The sequence below is a fragment of the Lynx canadensis genome, chromosome A2 (genome assembly GCF_007474595.2).
Source record: "Lynx canadensis isolate LIC74 chromosome A2, mLynCan4.pri.v2, whole genome shotgun sequence".
Taxonomy (NCBI): domain Eukaryota; kingdom Metazoa; phylum Chordata; class Mammalia; order Carnivora; family Felidae; genus Lynx; species Lynx canadensis.
The window spans coordinates 98,666,229-98,691,776 of record NC_044304.2 but is presented as its reverse complement, the minus strand read 5'-3'; the positions used below and the strand labels follow the sequence as shown (position 1 = coordinate 98,691,776).

Here is a 25,548-nt window from a genome sequence, read left to right as displayed (position 1 = left end):
GAGTCATCGTTCACCAGTGGAAGCCAAAGACAAATGACATGGTCAGGTTTGCGTTTGAAGAAGGATAATTCAGTTTCAGTGTGGACAGTGCCATGTAGGAGGGCAAGACTGAAGGCTGGGTAGCCTTTTAGGGGGCTGTAAGCCAGGGATGGTGGGGAGAAGGGATGGCATTAATGTAAAGTGATACCGGTTAGAAATTCACAAGAGGATATCAAATACCTCAAGGGGCTGGGGTTTGTATCTAATATGGTGTGAACTTGAAATAATAATGGAAATCATATGATGTTGTCCATATTGTGCTTAAAGGTTGAATTAAGAGAAAACAAACAAAAAAAACTTTTTAAATCTTTCTGTTGCTGTGTTTCAGCTGCCATCATTTGTAAAAAGAGGATAATAATAGAACCTACATATTCACAGGATTGTTGTCAGGATTTACTAAAATAATGCATTTAAAAGACATAGGCTAGAACTGAGCACATAGTTTGCATGATGTGTTAGTTATTATTAATTTTAAATTATAACATGTCAACTAATAGATTCTTGCAGAGATATCTAGCTCCTTCCACTCTGCCCCAGTCCTAGGTAATTTTCCCTGCTGTGTGCTCAACAGCTATCTCTAGGTCATGCATTCTTCTTTGGACTTTAGAAAACCAAATAAAAGGAGACAACTTGAAAAATAATTATTTTTATAAAACACTACTCAAAGGAATTGAGTGTGCTAAAGGGGACTAGAAAAGATTCTTAAAAATATTAGAAAGTCGGGGTGCCTAGGTGGCTCAGTCAAGTGTCCAACTCTTGATTTTGACTTGGGTCATTTTCTCAGTTTGTGAGTTTGAGCCCCACATCAGGCTCTGCCCTGACAGTATGGAGCTTGCTTGGGATTCTCTCTCTCTCTCCCTCTCTCTTTGCTCTTCCCCTGTTCATGCTCTCTCTCTGAAAATAAATATACTTTTAAAAAAATATTAGAAAATGACTCTATTTTACACCCAAAACTAATATAACACTGTATGCTAACTGTATTGCAATTAAAATCTCGTACTTCATAAAGAAAAGAAAATAAAACGTATTGGAAAATTATTAATTTTCTTATCATTTTTCCATTTGTTGACCAAATATTTGTTGAGGGCTAACTCTCTACTAGGAGCTGGAGTTACAAAGATGAATATGGTACCATTGCCTTCAAAATAACCAGTACTAAGGGAAGTGAGAGAATATAAACATGTAGCATCATAGTTCTTTAATAATTACTGTCATAGAGTTTGTTAAAAATTGATTTTGGTAGGCAAAATAGTTTTTGAAAGAAGAAAATTCAGATAGAAAAGAGTAAATAGCAATAAAATGTTGGCCTCCTAGTCCCACAGATAACCTATTTTTCCAGAGTCAAACATTTTTACCAAGGTCGCATTTTATTCTTTTGTTGTGAGTTTCTTCTGTTTCTGTTTTTTTGCCAAGTGCATGCAGGATTAGTTTGAACACAATACTTTTTTATTTTAATTAAACTTTTAGAATAAAATATTTGGTCTTTCATGTTTAAAAGTATTGAAAATTATGCTACTAGTCCATTGTTGATAGAGTGCTCTGAATATATTTTCTAGAAGTGATAGACACATTTCTGCTAATCTGTCCTTTCATTTATCTTGTTTCTAATTGTGACTAAAGTATGCATTTAAAAGGTATCCAGTTTAAGAAATGTTAATTGACTGTAAAATTAAGGAGATAATATGCCATGTGACAGCCCACAAGTCCCATGTGGAGTATGATCATTTAGCAAACCAGTGTAAACTTTTTGGTAGGATTAGGTCTTTTGCCAAATAAAAGACTGGCTCTTAGCCTGATACATATAGAACTCTACTGTGATTCAGGTATGAAACCATATAGTAATCATACCTCAGCTGCAAGTTGTTTAAAGAATATATTAGCTGTTTCCATTTTCTGCTGCAACAGGACAGTGTGCTTTTCATTGATGATGGTAATTACCTTTTCATTGTCACCTTTTATGGAAAAATCCTTTTGCTAAGTATTATACTGAGTACTTCATACCATTTGTTGGATCCAAATTCTTACGTCAGTAAAAATGTTACTCACATTTAATAAATGAGGGACTTGAGGTACAGAGATTTTATGAACTTGTACCGAATACCAGCTAGCTAAGTGGCAGAGTGATGAACTGAGCTCAGGTTTGTGACTCCAAAGCCTGTATTCTTGTTCCTACAGTGTCCTTCTGTTGGTGAGCAGTGGCAGAATTCAGATACAGATCCATATTTAAGATGGCACATGTTGACTATGTTTTTTTTTAATGGTTGTGTATTTTTGAGAGAGAGGGAGCGTGAGTGGGGCAGGAGCGCGGGGGGGGGGGGGGGGGACAGAATATTCAAAGTGGACTCTGCACTGACAGCAGACAGCCCAATGCAGGGCTCTAACTCAAAAACTGTGAGATTATGACCTGAGCCGAAGTTGGACACTCAACTAACTGAGCTACCCAGGCATCCCATGACTTTTTTTTTTTAGTACAGTCTCCTTTTCTCTGAAAAGTCATTTTCTTCAAGAAGAGTGGCATGTAGGAAGATAGAACATGAAGAGAATACCCAGCTTAACTAGCTGATCAGCCATAATGATTGATGATGCAGAGAAGTGGCCTTCATTGAATGTGCTGAAGGATATTGGAATAAAGAGCTTTTTCCTTCTCTTTGGACTTTGAAATCTACATCAAGGAGAAAAAGTTAAAAAGGAATTATCAAGGGCATTGCCTGTGTAATACTGCAACATTTTGAAGGAAACTTGTTGAGGGAATGTGTCAAGAACAAGCCAGCTTGAGCATCTCCTCTTTAAGGTATTAAGTTCTCCCCATAGGGTTTCAAGCCATTGGCAGTTAGGATATTTCAACTGATCATCCCATTGAAAACAAATAAAAATGGGTAATATACTTTAATATATTTTGTTCAAGCCTTTTCAAATTCATGAGCTAGTGAGGAATATTCAAGCCAAAATTTAGGTGGGATAAGCAGAACCCTAAAGCTGACTTTGGCCTTCAAGGCATTTGCCAAACACCTGAACTTGAGCATTAATTTTTGATGTCCCAAGGGACAACCAGGTACTGCCTAAAGTGCTAAGTCTAAAAGAAAGGGGTAGAAAAGGCGAGGAAAGCAAGACACTTAGGTCACAAAATGTAAGGAGGCACCTAGTCTCAGGTGCTGACCTTGTATTGAACATCTCTGGTACTGAGTGCCTCCTTCAAGTCTCTACATTAGGGACCAGTCTTGCCTTATCCAATTCCTGGTCCTGAAAAAGTTCATCTTCCATAAAGCTGGCCCTCAAAGGGTTATACTAACCTCAGTGTAAGGGCAAAGTAAAAATGCTCACTTTTACTATTCTGGGCTATAAGGAAACTTGCTTTCATTCTGGAGGGAAAGAAAAGGGAGAGGGTTCCCTCCCCTAGAGGTAATTAGGAATTTTAACCTTGTCTCACATGGGTTTGAATGCTGAATTTATGTTTCTTGGGTGATATGAAAACTCTCAAGCTGGCAAAATCTTAAATTGGTAGTATCCACAGGTATCTGACAGGAGCAAACACACATTTTCTCAAAAGGAGCCCACCTTCAACCCAGACCTCAAAGAATTTTCATAGATATTGTTGCAAGGAAACTGAACAGCTCATAGTCTAAAATCTGAAGTCACACAAGGCAACAAGGTACTTTAAGAAAAGATAGCAAAAAACAACAGGCAACATTTTAAACCTACTAAGTCTTAAAATTTCAAAATTATCAAAAATAAAATTAGTATTTTTTATTTGTTTTAAAAAATTAAAAAGGGTGAAAATATTTATAATGATTAAAATTTAAAACTGAACATTTCAAAATTCTGGTTTTAACAACAGATTAAACACAGATGAAGAGAGAATTAGTGAATTGGAAGATTCTAGTTAGAACTTAGCAATGAGAAACAAAGGGAGATTGACATAGAGGAAAGTATGAGATGGTTTAATAGGTATAAAAGAAAACCAGAAGGAAAAGAGAGATGATGGCTAAAAATGCTCCACAACTATTAAAAGCTATCAATCCACAGATTCAAGAAGTACAACAAATAGCAAGTGGGACATTAAATAAAAATAATCTAGACTAAACATGTCAGAGTGAAGCTGCTGGATACCAAGGCTGAAGAGAAGCTCATAGATGGCCAGAGAGAAAAGCAAATGGCCTTCAAAGGAGAATGGTTGAACTGACAATTAACTTAAAAACAGGAACAGTGGAAGCCAGAAGACATAGGAATGGTGTTTTCCGTGTGTGAAAGAGAAAAACCTTTCAACCTAGAATTCTAGACCCTGTAAAAATGTTTTCTGGGAACAAGGATAAAATAAAGACATAGCAAAACTCAGAATGTATATAACCATCAGGCCCTTACTAAAGGAAATTCTAGAATACTGCAGGTAGAAGGAACGTGATCCAGATGACAGTTTTGAGATGCAGTAAGGAAGGAATGACAAAGTGGTAAATGTTTAGTCTAAGTAGAATTGTCTGAATTTAAATATATGTGTAATGGTAATTATAATGTGTCATGTTTTTAAAGCTAGAATTAAAATACATGACCATAAGATGGGAGGGTTGCTTATAATGTTAAGTTGTATAAAATGCATGTATTATACAGGAGGAAGTTAACAAAGACCATGAGTGTGTATATTAAAATTTCCAGGGTATAAACTCTTAGAGTAGTAACAGATTGTGGAACTTGCAAATAGTAGGGAGATGTCAGGGGAAAGAAGGCAAGAAAAGAAAGAAAAGAAAAATTGAAAAGGTGGATGTGTTTTATAGATTAGATTTATGAAGGTGACATGCTCAGAGACCAAAATTTCATGTCATAAAACTGTGCCACTAACTAGGTTTCCAGCCTGTCTCACTATGAGCATCATTGGTGACAAAGCAGTGTACAATAGACGAGTAGAGAACCAGAACCAACATAGGAGTGGCATTTCCTGCAAAAAACAAAAACAAAAAAACAAAAAAACCTTGAGTTGCCAAGATGCTTTGGTCAGAATTGCAGTGAAATTAAGGAGAAACCAATATCCTGAAAGTCCCTGGCCTAATGAAACTAAATAATAGGTTTTGATATTTTATATTCAAATTGAAGTAATTTCAGTGTCACTGATACCAAGTCTCCAGTTGTTGGCTGGTTCGTTTGGTTTTAACACCAGTGACACAATCACGTAACGGGTCTTGGCACCAGTGATATTTCCCAGCAAGATACTGAAACTCACCCTGTTTAAATCCCAGGCACGTGGGCCTAACTCTCCCTTGACTGGGCAGGAGCAGTGCTGCCAGACTGTGTATACAAGGGTTAACTCACTTGGGAGAAACCAAGAGGCATGCTAAGGGATCAAGACATGACATGCTGCCCATTGTTTGTAGCTCCAGGATCAAAATATACAATTATACATGCCAAATAAATTCTAAACCTGTAAGGTAGAAAAGGAGGGGTGGCTCTTACTACAGGTGCCAGAAGCATTAAATAACCTCCTCAGACAAGGTGCACCACTGTTGTCTTGAATGCTGCAGGTCCCTCCGTCTGGCATTTTCCCCCATGCTAGACAATGTGCATTCACTGCAGGAGTCTCTGTTAAGCCTCTGTCTCCCAGACCTGCTGGCTCCTGGTGCCCGGCCCTGACACAGAGGTGCCTTTGTGAATGTAATTACCTTCCTCTGTATTAGAAATGTTCTGTTTAGAGCTGTAGTTGCAGGTACAGCTACAATAAGCAGGAATTAGCATGCAAAAAGACCTGCTGTGGCCCTGACTTCTTTATCAGCAATCATTCTTAAGGCTTGTTTTGTTCCTCAGATTGATTGGGTAGGTGTGATACCATCCAAGATGAAGAGCTTTAAAAGAAGAAAAAAAGATATTGGAGATAGCTAGCTAGCTGTGTGTGTGTGTGTGTGTGTGTGTGTGTGTGTGTGTGTGTGTGTGTGGCAGAGAGAGAGAGAGAAATCCTGTTGTATTCTATCTTTTGACAATTTCATGCCTGACAGAGCTGCCAGAGTAAACTTGCGTGGATGATTCCAGCAACTTAAGAACTGATTAAACTCCCTTGGGCTTTCCACAGTGTCCATATCAAAAAAAGCATGAGAAGCAAAAGAAAGAATTCTGATGCCATAGTGATACTATGGCCAGTGTCTCTGAGCCTAACTGGCCTGTGTCAGTTTTAGACTCCTAACTGTAAGTTAAGTGAGACCAACCCTTGAAGAAGTTTTCCTAGACTTTAAGTAGAATGATGATGGAGAGGGTTTAGAATGGTACAAAATAGGAATGGAGCCAGAGTGGATAATTAAACTAGATCTGAGTTTTGATTCTAGTTTATTTATATATAGGTCTCCCCTGAGATGCCTTTTACTGTTCCTGTCTGTTACTTAAGAAGGCCCACTAAATTAAAAAATACAATAATTTTCCCTCTTTGGAGAAAGTGCTTTAATGAATAGTAAGAGATTAGATGATTGCTTATTGTATTTATGAATTTTCCCCCAAGTGACTTTACTGTGTGCACAAAGGAAATTCAGGGCTAACCAGAGTGTCTGAGGGCAGAGACGTCCAGAGAACCAGTGAGGAAGACCTAAGGCAGGCAAATGTGTAGATTTTCTTACAGGGCAAGAAGATTTAAAGATTTATTTTAGGTGGCACACACTTTGTAATTCATTAATTTTTTAATGGCCAAAGTAATGATTTTTGTGTTGCTGACGCAGGCTGTTGGACAGCATGGAATGTTGCCCTTTATTATAAAGTTGCCTGTTCAGAATGGCTGATCACTTAGTAAAAATTGTAAGTGGCACAAGTAGATTTCAAGTCAGACAGGTTTGTGTTGTGATGTAAGACTGGAGAATGGGTATTCACCGTGAAGTGAAGGATTTATCAAGGAATCTGGGAGAGAAACATTCTCCCTGTTGGAACTTTAAAAGCCTTTTTCACATCCTGCTTCCCTTTTCATTGCACTGGAGCCACAGGTCAGGTATTGCCTGAGGCAGCCTTACAAATTGGCACCTGCCTTTGTGCCTTAGACCTGAAGACAGTGGTGGGGAGAGGAGGCCAGGGAAATTTAAGAAGTCTTTTTCTCTAGCCTTTTGCAAAGTTAGCTCTCCTTGGGAATTGGACTTAGATGCCTGTGGTGTGAGAGAGGCCACGGGCACCTCCTGACCCTGGAGACTGATTTGCTGCAGGGAGACGCCTGAGGTGCTGTGCTGTGGAAGGGTACAGGCTCCAGGAGAGGCAAGGAGACACAGCTGTCCTCGTGCCCCTCCCTCCTTACGTTAGTACTGCAGGTGTTACCTCCTCAGGACTTGTGTGGTTATTCCCTCATTTATTCCTAAACCCCTGGCCCCATAGGATAGCTTTCTTTCTTGGCTTTTCCTTCTCCCTTTTCTCAAATAATTAGAAACCTATGGCCTCTCTTCACGGTCTGACGTTCACTCTCTAGCACGCATAGATTACTGGACCACATTGTCTGATTCCAGGTAGGAAAAATACGGCATCCTCCTGACCATTTTTCCTTTGGTGTTTCATAGTGAAGCTCCACTCTTTCCTTAGATTTGTTCTTGTTGGTCTGTGTTTTGATCAGGATGTTTCTAATTTCAGATCATGTCTTCCCATGGCCTTCTGATCATATTGAAGGCACATAACATTAGAGGGGCTAGCAGCTGTCTTCCTCTCCTTTTTTCAAATTTTAATATCCCAGTACAAAATTATCATCTAAGCACTGTTGTATACCCCTAAAATTATAGATCTTTATTTGAAAACTAAAAGCTTGGCTTTGGTTTCTAATATATTTTTCCAAGAAATTGAGTTTGTTTTCCCAGTAGGAGCCTGACAACATATCCCAGAGCCTCTCGTTTCTCTTTTTCATTGTGTTTTCTTTTTTGTGTGAGTTGGCAAAGTCAAATCAGTGTCACCAGAAACATGCCCCAACTGACAGCCAAAGATTTTGCCAAGTGTTCTCTAGCCCCTGGTTCCTGACCCCTGGTTGCTTATTTTCTGAATTAGGCAACACTGATATAGGCAAGATATAAGAGCATGAAGAAAACCCAAAACATCATGGAGAAAGTGCAGACAATGTGGAGCTGTGTGGAATTCACTGCTTGTCTACCTTCTGGTTAAAGAATGCTCAGTGGAAAGGGTGGTTTTTGGGGGTTAAATGAATGAAGACGTGATATTCAAGGTGTTGATGTTCCCAACTTAGCATTCATCAAGGAAGTTGCACGGTGACAGGTGTACCTTGTTTGATCAGATGAGTGAGGCATTGAACAGCTTTATTTAAGAGGAAACAGGCTGACCAGAGAGAGGAAAATGGGAAAGTAAAGTCATTACAAAGCTTTGAGAAGAATGAGAATATGGGGCCTAATCCACAGGACTGCCAAGACCAAAGATGGCGGTAGAGTTTTGGAAACAACAAATAGAAAGGAAATTTGGGCAATATGGCTGAGTAATAAAAGAGATGTTAGACCATACTAGTCCTTCCCCACTCCAACCTCCCAAGAAAACCCCACAAAACCACATACCATGAATTTAAAGAGAAGAAAAGGATAACTCAGAACCACAGAATGATGGTCTCAACCATGGAATGGTTATTAATGCTACTGATGAAGGAAAAGCTCCAAAACATGTACAGTTGCAGTGGTTATCTCTAGCTGGTGAAAATTAAGCAATTGTAATTTCTAATGCTTTTCTATATTGTCTATGATGAGCAGTTAATATTTTATAATGAGGGGAGAAACATTTTGAAGGAAAAGTATTACCAGCAAAAAAATAGACTGAAGTTTGGCTCTAAAATGTGAATATTTGGAAGGTGAGGGTAAAAGTAAAAACTAATAGGTTTAGTAAAAAACACGATTTGTGGGAGGAAGAATTGTATCAGCTTATTAAAAATTACTCTAAAGAGATTGTTTAAAAAGTCAGCATTATGGCAGTGTTTCTTTCACTATATATGGAGAGCCAGATGTGAAGAATATTTAACTGATCTTAATTTAAATTGGTTATTTGGCATCTAATTTGAATATCTCCCAAACACTGTCTGCATGGGAGTAAATGACTAGCACAACTCCTAGGAAGGTTTGGAGGCAAAATGAGGAAAAGGAAGTGAAAATAGTGAAACAAACGGGTGAAAGTGTTACCTTCACACAGTAATGATCACAGGGGAAGGACTGGATGCTGTGCATGGATATTGGCATTCTACTGTACTTTTCATCCTTGAAAAAAGCTGGGGGAGGTGGAAAGATTGGAGAGTCCTATCCTGAGTTTTGGACTTTCTCTGGGCACTGCCTCCAAGGATCTCCCCTGAGGAAGCCAATAGTTTGGCCCTTAATAAATGTGCAGTTGATGGATTAATCGTCCTGAGCATCACTTTGCATGTATAAAACCACTTTGTGGTTCTTCTTTTCAGTTAGGCATTTAACAGTTTCGGGGGTAGACAAGATACAAAAGTGTGGGTTGATTGGCAAGCAGTACATGATGTGGATTTGCCCCCCCCCCTTTTTTTAAATATCTATATAGAAAGGACAAAGATATCTTAACACATTCATGGGTGAGTTGATTGGGAAGTAGCCAACACAACAGAATCCAGATTCCAAGCATTTGTTCTGGTTAGAAGGATGGGCGAAGCTAGGATGAATTTAAATAGGGTGAAACAAAGTCCTAATTATGTTACTTATTTAAGGCAACTAATTAAGTTATAGTAGACCTAGGTTACTAGCAATTCGTATGAAAAAGACTAAGGGTCTTATTACCCACAGTCGCAGTTTGAGTCAGGAGTGTAATGATGGAGTCAGAAAGCAAAGGCTATAGTAACAGATCTGTAGTGTTAAGGAACCTTGACAGTAGAGCCTAGCATCAAGCAAAAATACCTGCGATCCAACATCACTAGACCTTACTAAATGTCACTGGGCTTGGCTAGTTCTGTTGAATCTGGATGGATTCATTATTTTCTTTGAAGAATCTCTCAGTTTAGTGGAAATTTTTAGGTATTAGAAATCTGTGAAAGAAATGGTATTAAATCATTAGGTGTTGAAAAGGGGTGACTTCCTTCCCATTTGGCCTGCCTAAAGTACAATATATGTCTTGTGGTTTTCATCAGAACGCTACATTTCTAGGCACACATCAGTTCTCAAGGCCTCCCCATGCATTATTTTGACACTAGAAATTGAAGATTTTGCTCTAGTTGTTGATTGCTCTATACACAGCTCTTAAATGGGTAGGAATTATTGTAAATATTTTAAGGCTTTAGAATAAGCATTTATCAATGTTTCATACCCTTGGGGAGAAGGGGCAAATATGTGAATAAATTAGGGGATCCACGAACCCCTTCAAAAGGTATATAATTTTTTACGTATGTGTAATTTTTTTCTGGGAAAGAGTCCAACACTTTCATCAGAGTCTTAAACAATATAAAGAACAAACCTCTTCCCTTGCCACCTATATAATTTGCTTCCTAGTATGTAAACAAAGGGGCCTCTTGGTTTTTGCTGTCCATCTTCTGAGTACAGACCCTCCTTGAGATGCCAATGACTGACTTGCCATCGGTAGGGATTTAAAGAGATGTTGCGGGCAGAGTTCCAAAAGTGTTTTAATCAAAATCTAGCCATTGCAATAAACAAGAAATGCCTCCCTCTTTCTCACACTGCACAATGAAATTTGTTTTATTTTTGAAAAACAAAATTCAGATTTGTTACTTGCAGAATTTGGGTTATTTTTTTTCTGTTCCCCTTTCAGTTTGTGAATACAAATTTGGTCTTCTCCAGGAATATTTTGTTCTGAGGTAAGTTCCAGAAAAGCTTGATCTTCTCAATGGGATATGTGTTTCATGTGGTTTTTCTTCCTTTTCAAATGTACAGGGTGCCAAAGCATGCTTTCTGCGGGACATTCCTTTCTCGGCCATCTACTTCCCGTGCTATGCTCATGTGAAGGCTTCCTTTGCAAATGAAGATGGGCAGATTAGTCCCGGAAGCTTGCTCTTGGCTGGCGCCATAGCTGGTGAGTGGCCCTCACAGGGCTCTGTTCTTCCCCTCTCCCATGTCACTACCTTGGAATTTTTTGCCTATAGTTCTTGATTGGGCACATGTGAGGTAGGCTACAGATTGCTTTGAATGGCTACTGAAAAGAAAGGAGAAGAAATTAACCTTCTGGCAGAATAGATTAGGCAAACTTAATTTCTTGCCAGGAAAATTTGGTGACAGATCAGGCAAGCTTAATTTCTTGCCAGGAAGGTCCAGAAAAATTTGGTGCATTTTTTGGCATTGTTGAATTCCAAGTTCCCTATAGTTTCATAATTCCACTTCACAGCATACCAGTGATGACTGTTTAGCTGAAAGTTTTTACAGATTTGAATCATTGTGCTTTAAAGTGTCTAACTGAAATGGTACATAAATGCTTGTCCAGAATCTAGATAAAAGTGACGTAGTACTGACTACTGACTCCTCATCGCTGTGTTACAGGAACAGGGTGTGTGTGTGTGTGTTCATTGAATCCCAGAGGGAAATGACTCTCCTTGTTTTTAGTGCTACAGTGACTGTGTCAATAGAAAAAAAAAAAAAAAAAAAAAAAAAAAAAATGATGAGGGGGAAGGTTGTCCTCTACAACCCAATGTAAATTCCCAGAGGAAATTTGATTATAGCCACAGCAGGAATCAGTTGGATCTTTGATGCCCCTGGTTCAGAGATCCTAAAGGCTGGAACAATCCGGATTCCCTCTCCAGGTGGTAGCAAACATTTAATGAGTTAACAAACCCTAAGGCAGTCCTGGGATGGCTGGGTCCAAACATTTTTGATACAGGTGTTGTTCTCCAGAGAGCTGTTGACTTGAGTCTCAGGAGAACAGGCCCCTGATCTGAGAAGTTGTTTGCTGTTTTGTGGACCTGCCTGTAACCTGGGGAGCCCCTAAGGCAGGAACCCCATGGAGCTTTTCTTTAATTCTTAGTTAATCCCTTTTCTTTCAAAGGCAGTGATGTTGGTAAATGAGGCAAGGTTGCCCTTTCCTGGCTGCTCAGGGACCCTTGTTGTACAAGGCCACTCTACCTCTATCAAGAAAAAAGATAATGATTTCGAGACTATAATATAGAATTCCCAGTTTTAATCCCAACTTAGCCATTGGTTGACTGTGCCCTGTTGTATGTCACTTACATGTGTATACATGATAATATTTTCTGAACCAAAAGGTTATAATGCAGTGCATTTTGTACATTGTACGATATAAATAACTTATTTGAAATAAAGTAGGACCTACTGGGGAGAACTGCTACACCTGTTGGTAGTGTGCTGCTTGGGCAAATTACCTAACCTACCCCAAGCCTCGGTGTCCTTGGCTGTGAATGGAGATGATAAGTGTACTGACTACAGAGTGTGCCTGTGAGATACAAGTGGGAACACCCATGTGAGGGACTTAGCATAGTGCCTAGCATATAGTAAATACTCAATAAACGTTGGTCAGTATTACATCAAAATCAAGGGAATCTGTCTGTAAATTATTCCAGGTATCGGTTGTAAAATCAGAGGATATATATTAGAGCTCAAGATCAAAGTCTAGGCCTCTCTCCAAAATACAACAGAAATAGTGCCTGTACTCTTCTCTTGAAGGCAGATAGCCACCCAGAAGGGATTTTATCTTTGGGTAGGAATTTCCTAGGTAATCCATGCTACCAGAGCTGTAGAAATTACTAGCAGGTGTTTTTGGGTTTTTTTGTTGATGTTGTCGTTTTCTCTTTGGAGGTTTATTTTCTTCCTTCAGTTTTTTTTTTCTTTGTTTTTTTTTTTTTTAATGATTAGGAAAATAATATTGCTAAATTGTAAAACACTTGGGAAGTGTGGAAAGTAACCGAAAGGGTAAATAACAAAATACTATCTGTTACTCCACGACTCTAAGATAATCCCTATTTAACATTTCTGCTAATTTGTTCCCCCTTGCATCATTTTTAACCATGCATAGTTTTGGGGGTTTTTTAATTTTATTTTTTATTTTTTAAAATTTACATCCAAATTAGTTAGCATATAGTGCAACAATGATTTCAGGAGTGGATTCCTTAGTGCCCCTTACCCATTTAGCCCATCCCCCCCCCACAATCCCTCCCATAACCCTCAGTTTGTTCTCCATATTTATGAGTCTCTTCTGTTTTGTCCCCCTCCCTGTTTTTGTATTATTTTTGTTTCCCTTCCCTTATGTTCACCTGTTTTGTCTCTTAAAGTCCTCATGTGAGTGAAGTCATAGGATTTTTGTCTTTCTCTGACTAATTTTGCTTAGCATAATACCCTCCAGTTTCATCCATGTGGTTGCAAATGGCAAGATTTCATTCTTTTTGATTGCCAAGTAATACCCCATTGTGTATATATGCCACGTTTTCTTTATCCATTCATCCATCGATGGACATTTGGGCTCTTTCCATATTTTGGCTTTTGTTGATAGTGCTGCTATAAACATGGGGGTGCATGTGTCCCTTCGAAACAGCACACCTGTATCCCATGGATAAATACCTAGTAGTGCAATTACTGGGTCGTAGGGTAGTTCTATTTTTACTTTTTTGAGGAACCTCCATACTGCTTTTCAAAGTGGCTGCACCAGCTTGCATTCCCACCAACAATGCAAAAGAGATCCTCTTTCTCTGCATCCTCGCCAACATCTGTTTTTGCCTGAGTTGTTCATGTTAGCCATTCTGACAGCTGTAAGGTGGTATCTGACCATGCATAGTTTTAACTATGATCACACTGTGGATATGTGGTTTTCACTTAATTTCATAGCTGAAGCATTGTTAGCCATCACAGCACAATGGTTAAAGGCATGTGCTGTGAGGCCAGACTGGGCAGATTCCAATTCTAGTTTCCCCACTTAGAACTGTGTGACCTGCAGTTGTGTAACCCCTCTCTTCTTGTTTCCCCATCTACACATGGGTAAAAAACAGTCTTAGTCTCATAAAGTTATTTTGAGGTCAGTAGGTACACATTAATAAATGGAAAGATCCAAGAAAGTACCTGGCACATAATAAGTATTTTTAAATGTTCAATAATAACATTATATGTTTTAAAACTTTGTAAACATAGTTTTTAACTGTCGTATAGTTACCTAACCCTCAATCTTAGATTTTTAAATTTTTTTCAAAAAAAATTTAAATGTATTATATTGTAAAAAATATCTTTGTGCTTAAAGGCTTTTCCCCTACTCTGGGACATTTTTTCCTTGGAGATACAGACTCTCTAAAGTGAGTTTGCTGGTAAAAAGCATGACTGTTTTTAATGCATTACTACATTATTCTTGGAAGTTGGAACTGGTTTATGTCCCCATGCTGCCTTGTTAGCGGTGCAGCTGTCCCAGCATCTTTCAGAGCTGTTGTTCAGATACCTTCTCTGTTCGTTATCTATTGCTGCATAACAGATTACCCCAGCACTGACCAGCTGGAAACAGCAAACACTGATCATCTCACAGTTTCTGTGGACTGGGAGCAGCTTATCTGAGTGCCTCTAGCTCAAGGTCTGGTGTGAGGTTGCAGTCAAGATGTCAGCCAGAGGCTAGGCTGAAGTTGGAGGATTCACCTTCAGGGTGGCTCAGTCACATGGCCATTGGCAAGAGGCCTCAGTTCCTTGCCACATGGTCTCACTGTAGGTCACCTTGGATGTTCTTGTGACAAGGTGACTGACTCCCCTTCCCCCACCCCCCCCCCCAGGAGCCAGCTCAGAGAGGGATGAAGGGAAAGGGGAGACCAGGGTGGGGAGAGAAGACAGGGGAAGAGAGCAAAGCCCCAGCTGCCATGTCTTTTGTGACCAAACCTTGGAAGTCACACTCCTTTACTTCCACACAATCCTATTGGTTACACCCATCAGCTCTGTGTAATGTACAAGGAGACTGAACAGAGGCTGAGGTATAAATGCAGGAGGTGAAGGTCATTTGAGTCATTTGGGAGCTGAGTGCAACACTTTACTTTCATTATTATCCATCTGCTTCCCTATAGGATGGAAAAATACAAGACAGACTGTCATCCGTTTTTTTTTTCTTCAAAGAACATATTAGTCTCAAAGCTTGATGGGCTTGCATATTGCAGAAATCTGTATAAACCATATAAGGAGAACTAAACCACTTTCTTAATAACATCTATCAAAAGCCAGGGGCAAATAACTGCTATTCTCATTGAAATTAGGGATAAGACAAGGATGTCTCTATCATCCTTGTTTTTCAGGCTTATTTTGGAGGTTCCAGCCAATGTAGTAAAATAGGAAAAAGAAGTAAGAGGCATAAATATTATAAAAGAAGAAATGAAATCAGCATTATTTGCACATGATTGTTTAGCTTCAAATCCAAACAAAAAAATGCCTAAAAATGCATCTGAATTAATAAGTAATGTATTTTGTTATAAGATGAACATAAAAATCTGTATCTAGTGATAAGCAGTTTACTAATGTCATGGAAGGAAGCAGGACAACCAGCTGCTGAGTGTAGAACCTTGCTGGCGTGCTCGGCGGCCAGATCACAGAATTCAGTGTGGAGAAGGGCAAAAACACTTCTGTTTACACATGTGTTGTGCCCAGTGCAACATCATCATTAAGGGCAGTGAACACAAAAATGCACACTTGTGTGGGCTGGTGTATGGAAGATGGATCAGGCCCCCGCATTCCCTTTGGGGATGCCAGTGAGAACAAAGGCATTTCCTAGGTAGAAGACGTACTGGTGGAGAATGCGCAGAATCCCTGGAAGTATGTCTATCCGAGGGTCAGGGTGATCTTTGTCATTAGGAGAAAGGAGAAACGCTTATCTCAAAATAAGCACAAATAGCAATTTTACCACTGACTTTTTTATTGTAACACAAAAATGTTTTACTACTATTTTTATGTGTATTCTTATATAAAATATCTCCTACACAGAATACTTATATTTTTTGTTGAATAATTGTATTATAAATAAGATGGATCTGGGATTAAATTAATATGATCATGCTTTCTATGTTTTGATAGTAATTTCAGTATTTAGTAAGTACTGTCTTTTTCTAAAAATTTTATTTGACCTGAAGTTAGATTGTTTTAGTAGTATTTTAACAGAGGTGGTTTTTGATATCTCAAAACCTGGAGAATATTGATTTTTTTTTTCAGATATATGTATATGGTTGTAAACTGGGAATATCTTTACTTATTTTTTAGAGAAAGCATGCATGCAGGGGAGGGACAGAGGGAGAGGGAGAGAGAATCTTAAGCTGGGCTCAGTCTCAGGACCATGAGATCATGACGTGAGCTTAAATCAAGAGTCAGACACATAGCTGACTGAGCCACCCAGGCGCCCCAGAACATCTTTAAACACTGAGAACATCTCCATTATTTCACAGGACAGAGTAAGCCTAACCAATATTTGAATTTATGTTCATTGGCCAGCATGCCTCTGTGTGTTAGAAGGTGGGAGCCAAAGCAGAGAGCCTGAAATTAAGAAACTAAGTTTTAATTCCCTGCAGTGAACATGTTGCTTTTTGATTATTGAAGGGCATTTCGATATGGCTTACAGATAATATCAAATAAAAGATATCTAGTATTTCTCAAATTTTAGAGCTTCATCATTGGAGGTGATCTTAATTGACAGTGATGAGATAAAGGATAAATCAAATTTAGATTAAGTTGTAACTCAGGAGTATCTTTAAAAGCTATTAAATACACAGTTAATGGAAGTGCTGTATGTGTGTGATTGTCTGGATGGTTTTGCAAACGTATTAAAAGAATGAAGTTAGGAGAGAAGTACTATTGACATAAATTTGTTAGTTATGTGGACATAAAGGTTAAAATAACAAGCAATTCTTAGATCCTTAAAAAAAAGTAATAGAGATTGAATCAAAGTAATAGACTGAATATATTCATCTGTGTCTCCTTTCAACCCAAATACCTTAAAATGTCGGGAAATACATTTTTTAAAACTCGTATTGGCACTAGAAAATATTAGCACCAGCCCTCGGAAGGCAGGAAACAGAAGCATATTGACTCAGAAACTGGACTGGAGGGTGCCACAACCCAGAACACAGGCAGGAAAAACTGCTCTTAAGGTAAGAGCAGAACCAAAGAATTTTAACCAGTGAGTGAACAATAGAATACCAGGAGTGGGGGAGGGCGTGAGGTAAATCTTTAACGGGAGTGAAAGAGCCGCATTCCTGGCAGGAAGGTGGGGCTCAGTCCTCCCTACTTCTTTTTTGTACCTACTCCTTTTTTGTACGTAGCTTTGGGCAACAATTGAATCCAGGCTGAAAGCCCCTGGCTTTTCTCTTAAGAAAGGCACCGATTGCCTGGAGAAGGCTGAGTGTAAGGAACTGAAAAAACGCCGGGTAAGGCTTAAGGTTCCAGACCTTCACCACAGATGGAATGAGTGCATGCCTGCATGCATGCATGAATGAATGAACGAACGAACGCAGCTCTTCACAACAGGAGCATAAGATAATATCTTCTACTCCCAGAGTGAAGCGCTCCACGTTTCAGCAGCTTGGAAGGTCCCAACCCTGCTAGGCCACCTCCCCAACCCCTGTCCCCAGTTAACAGGAGTCCCTCGTTTCACAAAGCCCATTGCTGGCCCCCAACCCCCTCCCCCCACTTGGGAGAGAAACCTGCCGGTGAAACTGACCTAGGTGGTGGTAGAAGCCAGCACTAAGGTAATCAGTCTGTTCTTTGAACTTGAATGTATCAATAGACAGCCAGAGGTCCCCAGACAAGGAGCAAGAAGAGAAACAAACAGAGGAATTCCAGGAAAGACAGGCAATTCAGAGAAAAGAGGACTTTTAAGAACTATACTTAGGATCTGCAGAGAGATTTGAGAGGAACATTCTTAAGGAAGCTTTCTTGAAAATTAGTAAAAGGATTGCCAAAATTAAAAATCCATGCATCATCTGAATGATAGAATGGGTATGCTCAAAGTCCAAATTAGACATCTGGAAAATGAAGCCGTGGAAAAACAGAAACAAGAACTACAATATGGAGCGAAAATATAGAGATAAGAAAAGGAGAAAATGTGTTAGAGACATGTAGGATTAGTCCAGGAGGTCTAACTTCTATTTCATAGGAGCTCCCTAGAGAGAAGTAATATAAAAGGAGGACAGAAAACAAATCAGTAATAAAAGCTCACTTCTCATGTTTTCATCTGCAGTCCTAGCCCTTTCAATTTAAATGCCAAGGAGGGGATGTCTGGAACCTCGATGGCATTCCCAGACACACCAGCGTTCAGGAGGGGGGCAGGTCTCAAGTTCATTTCTCCCATAACTCAAAGTTTACGCCTCACAGATATCTCTAAAGCAAAATGAAAAGTGAATTTAAGGAAGAAAAAACTATGGGATATTTGAAACAGAGCAAATAAAAGTTAAACCTGAGAGTGATTTCAGTAACTGGTGACTTTGATAATATGTATTTTTATATAAGAAGGGCTTGCTGGCAAAGGGTGCAAATGTACATTTATTGTACATATTGTAAATAGTGTACTATGTGATAAATGTACGTAATATTTAAATTGGGTAAGGGTAGAGATCAAAAGGGGAACAATTAGAAACAGAAAATAAAAACCACAATATTGGATAGCAGAAATAAGTCTAATAACCACAATTATAACCACAATTGAATGTATTCAGTGCCCCTAGTAAAAAACAAATGCCTATTCTAGACGAGTTGTGAAAGGAAATCTAGTCATCTGAAGTTTGAGAAAACAGTGACATAGAGCAACTGAAAGAGAACGGTTGAAAATATGTATTAGGCAAATACCAACAATAAGCAAGTTTAGCAATATTAATGTCAGACTGAATGGAATTCAGGGTTTAAAAATAGCACTTAGAAGCACTGAGGCTTATTTTGCACTTATAAAAAATAAAACTCACTAAGCAGATAGTGTCTGCCTAAATAAAGACATAAATTGAGACAAGCTGCAATGGACCAGAAATTGGGTCTATTTGGAACCAGCAGGAAAGTTGCAAAGGGGTGGGGGAGGGAGAGGACAGCATGTTAAAACATTTGATGGGCATTCAGGCAGCATCCAAGCAGTATTCCTTGGCTTAAGGATAAGGAGAGATTGCTTGCCACATGTTCATTGGTTAGGAGATAGATCTCAGTCTTGTGCAAGTCAAGCATTTATGGGTAATAAGTCTATCTGTTCTCAAGTTCTGTTCTTCTGAGGGAGCATGCCTGAGAATCTCCTCCTTTCATATCCTCTGGTTCTATTTTAAACTAAAATCCTTTCATGGTATATTGCCATCAACCCCTATGTAGTATCAACATAATATTGTTTTATAAAACCTCAGCTTAAGAGTATGATAAGAACATGATATGTTCCCATTCCAAATCTTGACACTTTCCTTAGAAGCTGACCCATCAAATAGATACTATATATAAGGACGAGGAGGGAATTTGTGAATCCCTTCACCTTGATCCAAAATAAACAGATATTAAGTTCGTATCCCATAAACAGAGAAGCACAGTCTTTACAAATACTAATGGGATATTTATGAAAATTGAGGCTGCCTTGCCCCAAAGTTGTGTTTTGCTGGTTGTGCTTTCTTTTTATTATAAATGAACTTCTACTCTCTAGGCGCTGGGCCCCCTTTAAAGCGTTGTAATTTTTTATTGGCTAAAGAACACCCCCAGTTGTTCTTGTCACAGAGGTAGTAGGTAGGTCTCATCATCTGTGTCATTACTGAAGCATCCGTCAGGCTGCTGTTGAGGAGCCTAGACGAAGCCTCTCTGTTTCCTAGCCTCCACTTGCTCCCCCGTGTTTGGGAGTAGAGAAACCGAGACCTCTTGGTTAGTGTTGTCTTAGCCTTTTGGAAGCCAGAGAGACCAGGCAAATTTACTCAGAGTCTTTGCCAACCCTGGCCACCAAAATCAACAGATTTCTGGTGGCCAAGCTCTTTCTGGTAGATACTGCTTTCCTGGCCTTGCTTCAGAGCAACATAAGGCTGTTCTCCAGGTTAGTTTCACTAGTCTTCTATCAGAAATCCCCATCCACAGTAACTCCCAGGCCCTCCCAGCTGTCAGCCTGGGAGAGGTGAGGGTGAGTGGGATACGATGAGTCCCGGCAGCTGCCGTATTTCCAGCCCCCAGCTCTCTCTCTCTCTGTCTCTGTCACACACACACACACACACACCCCACCACCACCACCACCACCAATCGGTCTTGCCAGATGAACTTGCTAAGCGTCTTACACACGTTTCTTTTGGCATATTTATTTCATAATCGGGATCTTTCCTCTCTGCCCCCCAGTACTTACTTCTCTCTTTTTTCAAAACAAGGAGCTATTTATGAAAACTAACCGAAGGAGACTTTTTTACCGATGTTATGTATGTCCCCTGTCACTCTGACATCCCTGCCCACTGTTGCAAGGAGGATTTTACTACATGTTGAAAGCAGACAGCCTTGCTAACCTCTTTCTAAACCAGGAAGTAAAACGTAATGGGTGGTGTGAACACAGTGGGTTTCTGAGCATTTTTCCTGTTTCCTTCCATTATGTTGGAGGATAAATTGCTGGCTCAAAGTTAAAATAATTCCTCCAAGTTAATAGGAAATTCAGTATGACTTATCCAGTGAAGCATTGGATATAAAGTGAGCTTTTTCACATGCAACAAATGTGATTAATTTTAGAAAAAACAGTTACTTACGTTGGGAGTTTGTGAGGTGGTCCGTGAAGATGGAGGAAGAGCTGTACCTTTAGTAGGATAAATACAGACGTGTGCTGTGCAGAGCTCCCCAGGCGCGTGCACACGCACACGCACACACACACACGCTGTAACCTTAAAGCTGTCTGTTAGAAGGATGAGATGTACTTGTGAGCCAGACCACGTTGGTTTGGACAGAAATTCTTACAGAATTATTAAGCCTTAAAAAAAGCAAAGGAGATTTATGCATCTGCATTTGACCAATTTGGTTTGGAATAGGTTCATAATGGAAAAGTAATAAAACCATAAGAGACAGTGTCTTCTGAGTACAGTCTCGCTTTTAAAAAATCTAAACATGGGCTGCCCCATTTTGGATAAAATGACTGTAGAAAAATTTCCCACTAGTAATTTTGGGAGGGTTTTGTTGCTGTTGTTGTTCCTTTTTCATTGATTATTAGCCAGTATAAATTTTCAGCTTTCTGTCAAATATTTTTTCTGGAGATGTCAGTTTTAGGAAAAAGGAATCCTGAAGTGTTATCTATGGGAGTCTCCACCTCTGATCACCACCCCCCTTCCTCCCCCTGCACACACACACACACAGTTTGCTTAGCCCTCAGCCCTCACTGAAGTCTTTTTCTGGTGTAACTGGAGAGGTTAGGCTTTGGTGGGTAAAGGGTGGTTGAACGTGTGCACGAAGGCACCTCCCGTGACTGCCAGCAGCCACAGAAAAGCGTGAAGAGGAAACACATAACAAACTTCACCTCTGAAAATCGGACCTAATAACTTTGCAAGTGACTGATTTAGATGGGAAAGTAAAAAAAAAAAACACAAAAAAACAGCCTTTCTCCATTTGTTCTCAACCACTTGAAGTAGTGTTACTGACAAATCATTCCTTAAAAGTATTAATAAATGTGAAGCTCCCAAAGCGGTTCGGGGCAGGGAGGTGAGGAGAGTCTTAAGGAACCTCCGTCACTGCAGACAGGACAGTCCTGGCCGTGCTTCCCAGAGGACAGCAGAAGAGGCATTTGATTTCATCAGACTCTTAACTTTCTTTCCACGACCAGCAGTTCAAAGCACAGTGATTTTTATATAGTGAGAATGTGACCAGACTGTGATGGTGGTGCCTTTCCTGCAGGTATGCCGGCGGCATCTTTAGTGACCCCTGCTGATGTTATCAAGACGCGATTACAGGTGGCCGCCAGGGCTGGCCAAACTACTTACAGCGGGGTGATGGACTGCTTTAGGAAGATACTGCGGGAAGAAGGCCCAAAAGCTCTGTGGAAAGGAGCTGGTGGTATGGAAATAATTTGTTCTTAACTAAACCTTTGATATCAGGTAAATTTTTGAAAAATCTAATTGTATCTATTATTTCCCCATTTTCTCAAAGCTCGTGTGTTTCGATCCTCACCCCAGTTTGGTGTAACTTTGCTGACGTACGAATTGCTGCAGCGATGGTTCTACATTGATTTTGGAGGCGTGTATGTATCCCGCTAGATCTGCAGCTAAGTTTCAGCTCTTCCAGTGCCCTGTCGTTATTAAGATGGGTGCATTAATCTAATTCCTAAGGATGAAGTAGAAAGGACGTAGGCAAGGGGCTCCTGGATGGCTCAGTCGGTCGGTTAAGCGTCCGACTTCAGCTCAGGTCACTATCTCACGGTTCGTGAGTTTGAGCCCCCCATCAGGCTCGCTGCTGTCATCGCAGAGCCTGCTTTGGATCCTGTCTCCCTCTCTCTGTGCCTCCCCAGCACCTTCTCTGTCTCTCTCTCCCACTCTCAAAGATAAATAAACGTTAAAAAAAAAAAAAAAAAGTTGGAAAATACTGAAATCATGTAACCAAACACATTTCAAAGGGGAACGTACAACCAACTAGATCTCCACAATTTCTTCATATGAGGCAGATTTTAACTTTTAAATGTCATTTTTACCAAGATAAGAATGATACAAAACTCAGGTTCTCACCCTGTTTTCTCTCCTTTTAGGAAACCCGTAGGATCGGAACCGGTTCCTAAATCCAGGATCGTACTGCCCGCTCCCAATCCTGATCACGTTGGAGGCTACAGACTGGCCGTTGCAACGTTTGCAGGGATCGAAAACAAATTTGGACTGTACCTACCTCTCTTCAAGCCGTCCACATCTGCGGCACAGGTCACCGGTGGAGGCCCGTAGTGGGAGCAGCCCCAGGGTGCGGCTGCAGCTCTGTCCACTGTGGGAGAGAACATCTCACCTCCGATGGAAACAGTGTTTGCCTCCTTTCATTTCCATCTCTTGTTTAAATTCGAGTCTTTTTATAAGGTGAAATCATTCATTTTCTGTGTGCTTTCTTAACCAGAGTGTTGTGAAATTACTCCTAATTATTCTTTGGGCCTCTGCTCACACATCTCTGTTTATAGCTGACATTTACTGGGATTTGGTCAACACTAACATGATTTGGGGAGAAGGAGCAAGTCTGAATAGAAACTAGTGCTGCTCTCCTCAGATTAGGATTATAGTCCCAAAGAGACTACTGAATGGCGATCATGGTGCTCAGAGCAAAGTGCTTCATGCATGTTTAAGCTGGTAGGAAGCTGGGTACATATTTATCACAATAAAAAAACACTGGAAGAAATGAAAACAAAATTATCAGAAATAGCCAGCTTTGGCTTCAGATTTTAAACATGTACGAATTCTGTCCATGGATTATATTATGAAGATTTTACGTGAAACCATTTTTTTTTTTTTTTTTTTGGTGTCACGAAAACCACATTGAAGATATCATACTCTGTTAGTGGTACCAAGACTTATCAGGCAGATAGATGTCTTTGTAGTCAGGGAAGTCCTTTTGGTATTTTATTCTATAGACAGAGAAACTATGAGACGCAGCACCTCTCCTGGATGTGCTGATTTGGGGCAAGTTCTCATATGATGCAGTGTGATGATCACTGCCTATTTCAGGAAACATTGCAGGGAAGGGCACATCCCTCATACCCGTATCTACTTTACTGCCCCCATCCCCTGCCCCCAGCAGTCGACACCTGTTTGCTTTCAAAATCCCACTTGTCTTGAATCATGTGTAAGACAAATATATTCTAATACACGTTTTTATTTTATTTAATTTGTGGTGCCTTGCATCATGGTCAGAAGGCTCAAGCGTTTGTGAAGGAGGAAATAAACTATTTTTAAAGCTATTGAATTGTTTGCTCTTGTGTATGTCACGTGGTGAATGACTAATAATTGTCACTATTGGACTCTATATGTTTCATTTTCAGGGTGGTTTTATTCATATTGGCGTGAATATATCCTCCTGGCCCTTCAAGGTAATGTGTAGCCTGATTTCCACTATGCCGATGTTCAGAGTGAGTAAAAGAAACGACATTTAACCCTCGATAAGCAAGGAACCCAGCTGACACTTTTTCTCCAGTCATCCCCGGTGCTTTGGGCCAGTTTCTTACCATGAGAATCAATATAAATTTTCATTTTATAATATTAATTGGAAGTTTCACTGGAAATTGGGCATGAAAACTGGCATGAAATGACAATTGCATTTTCTAACCTTTCTGACTCTTCCTCATATGAAAACCAGATATCACTGTATCTGACATTGGGTGTTATCTGGCCAACCCTATCATTTGGAGGATGAAGCTAGTCTTGAACAAATCTAGGGCTTTCAGACTACTGAGTGACCTAAGAGCAGTCACTTTGAACTTTCTGAGACTCCCGAACTTCCCTCCATGAGTCAGTCTCAGTCTTTAGGTCAATAGGTTGAAATTAAAAGATATTATTCAAAATTGGGGAACATCAACACCATCCACAAGTCTGGTTTTTTATTCTAAATGAACAAAAGCTTTGTTCTCCTCACCAGAAACAGGACAAATACATATGTGGCTCCCCTCCCTACCACTCCCTCTGTCTACCCATCCTTCCCCCCAATCCCTACTCACTGTGACCAGTGATATTTATATTTTAATCTCAAAGACCAGGCACAGAACTCCAAATACGTCTTAGAAATGTGGGTGGTGTTGCGATACCAAATCAACTCGAGCTATATGGCATTCTGAATGCAGACAAAAGTCCCTGAGTGTAAGTAAATCTTGGCATTCCTTTTCCTGCACTTGCTGGAATTTTGTAGAAGATCACATTCTCACGGTATAAACGGTGACCCAAATCTCAGAAAAGGTGTACTGCGCTGCCCGCTTCTTTAAGAGCTGTTGCTCTATTTACCTGTGGCTGAGGGCGATTCTCTGCAGTAGAGGAGAAACCAGAGGAACCAGGAAGTCAAAGGAAGGAGATGGGGCCAGGGGACTGTGTTTCTTTAAAATCCTGGGCTTATTCTGTCCAGGATAGGCAGTGACTGGAGACACTTTGAAGGAGGCCTCATTTCCATCTGAGTTCTGCTCAGTGGGTGGCGTGACTGTGACATCCTTGAATAGGCCTGCAATCACCATGTGGTGAAAACCACGTCAAATTTGTTCTGGGTTTTCCTTCTTCCTGAAGTGACAGCACAATGCATCGGCAGTGCTGCAGCTGCCGCTGCCGTTCGTGCAGCCGGTCGTTTCCCTCCTTAACGCTGAGGAACTGAGGAACTGAACGAACGATGTGTGACTCCCACACGCTGCCTGCCCACCCAAGGGGGCCAGCCTCCCCCTGCTGTGCCAGCCTCGGAGTCTTTCAGCTTGCCCTAGGCCTGCCTCCTGGTTGCTTTGGGGGTGGGGGAGAGGCCTGATTTTTGTAGCAGCTTTTTTTTTTTTTTCAAGGAGGGGAAAAAATGTGAAGCTGACCACAAAGTGAACACACTGATTCTTGGGTTCCAGTCGTGGCTGGGTTTCTTGAGGCTGGGTGGCATCCTGTCGCCAAGCTCATGCTGCACCTCATAACCCACAACCATTTGCTGAGCTCCCTGGGGTCGCCTTAATCCCAGCAGCCAGGGTTGCACAGGGGAAAATAAGAATTCTGGCACAGAAAGGAGTCATTTAAGTGCT

At 40.2% G+C, this 25,548-nt stretch overlaps 1 protein-coding gene across 9 annotated transcripts in view; it reads left to right on the top strand.

Annotated features, from left to right (window-relative positions):
* The window catches only part of SLC25A13 (solute carrier family 25 member 13), a 186,499-nt gene extending 162,742 nt beyond the window's left edge, over nucleotides 1-23,757 (top strand). For all 9 annotated transcript variants that reach the window (XM_030307993.2, XM_030307992.1, XM_030307995.1 and 6 more), the window contains 4 exons: nucleotides 10,857-10,995; nucleotides 21,729-21,887; nucleotides 21,981-22,071; nucleotides 22,573-23,757. In XM_030307993.2, coding sequence (XP_030163853.1) covers nucleotides 10,857-10,995; nucleotides 21,729-21,887; nucleotides 21,981-22,071; nucleotides 22,573-22,759 — 576 coding nt within the window. In that variant the 3' untranslated portion in view covers nucleotides 22,760-23,757. The remainder of the gene's footprint in view (nucleotides 1-10,856; nucleotides 10,996-21,728; nucleotides 21,888-21,980; nucleotides 22,072-22,572) is intronic.
* Nucleotides 23,758-25,548: the final 1,791 nt, after the last annotated feature.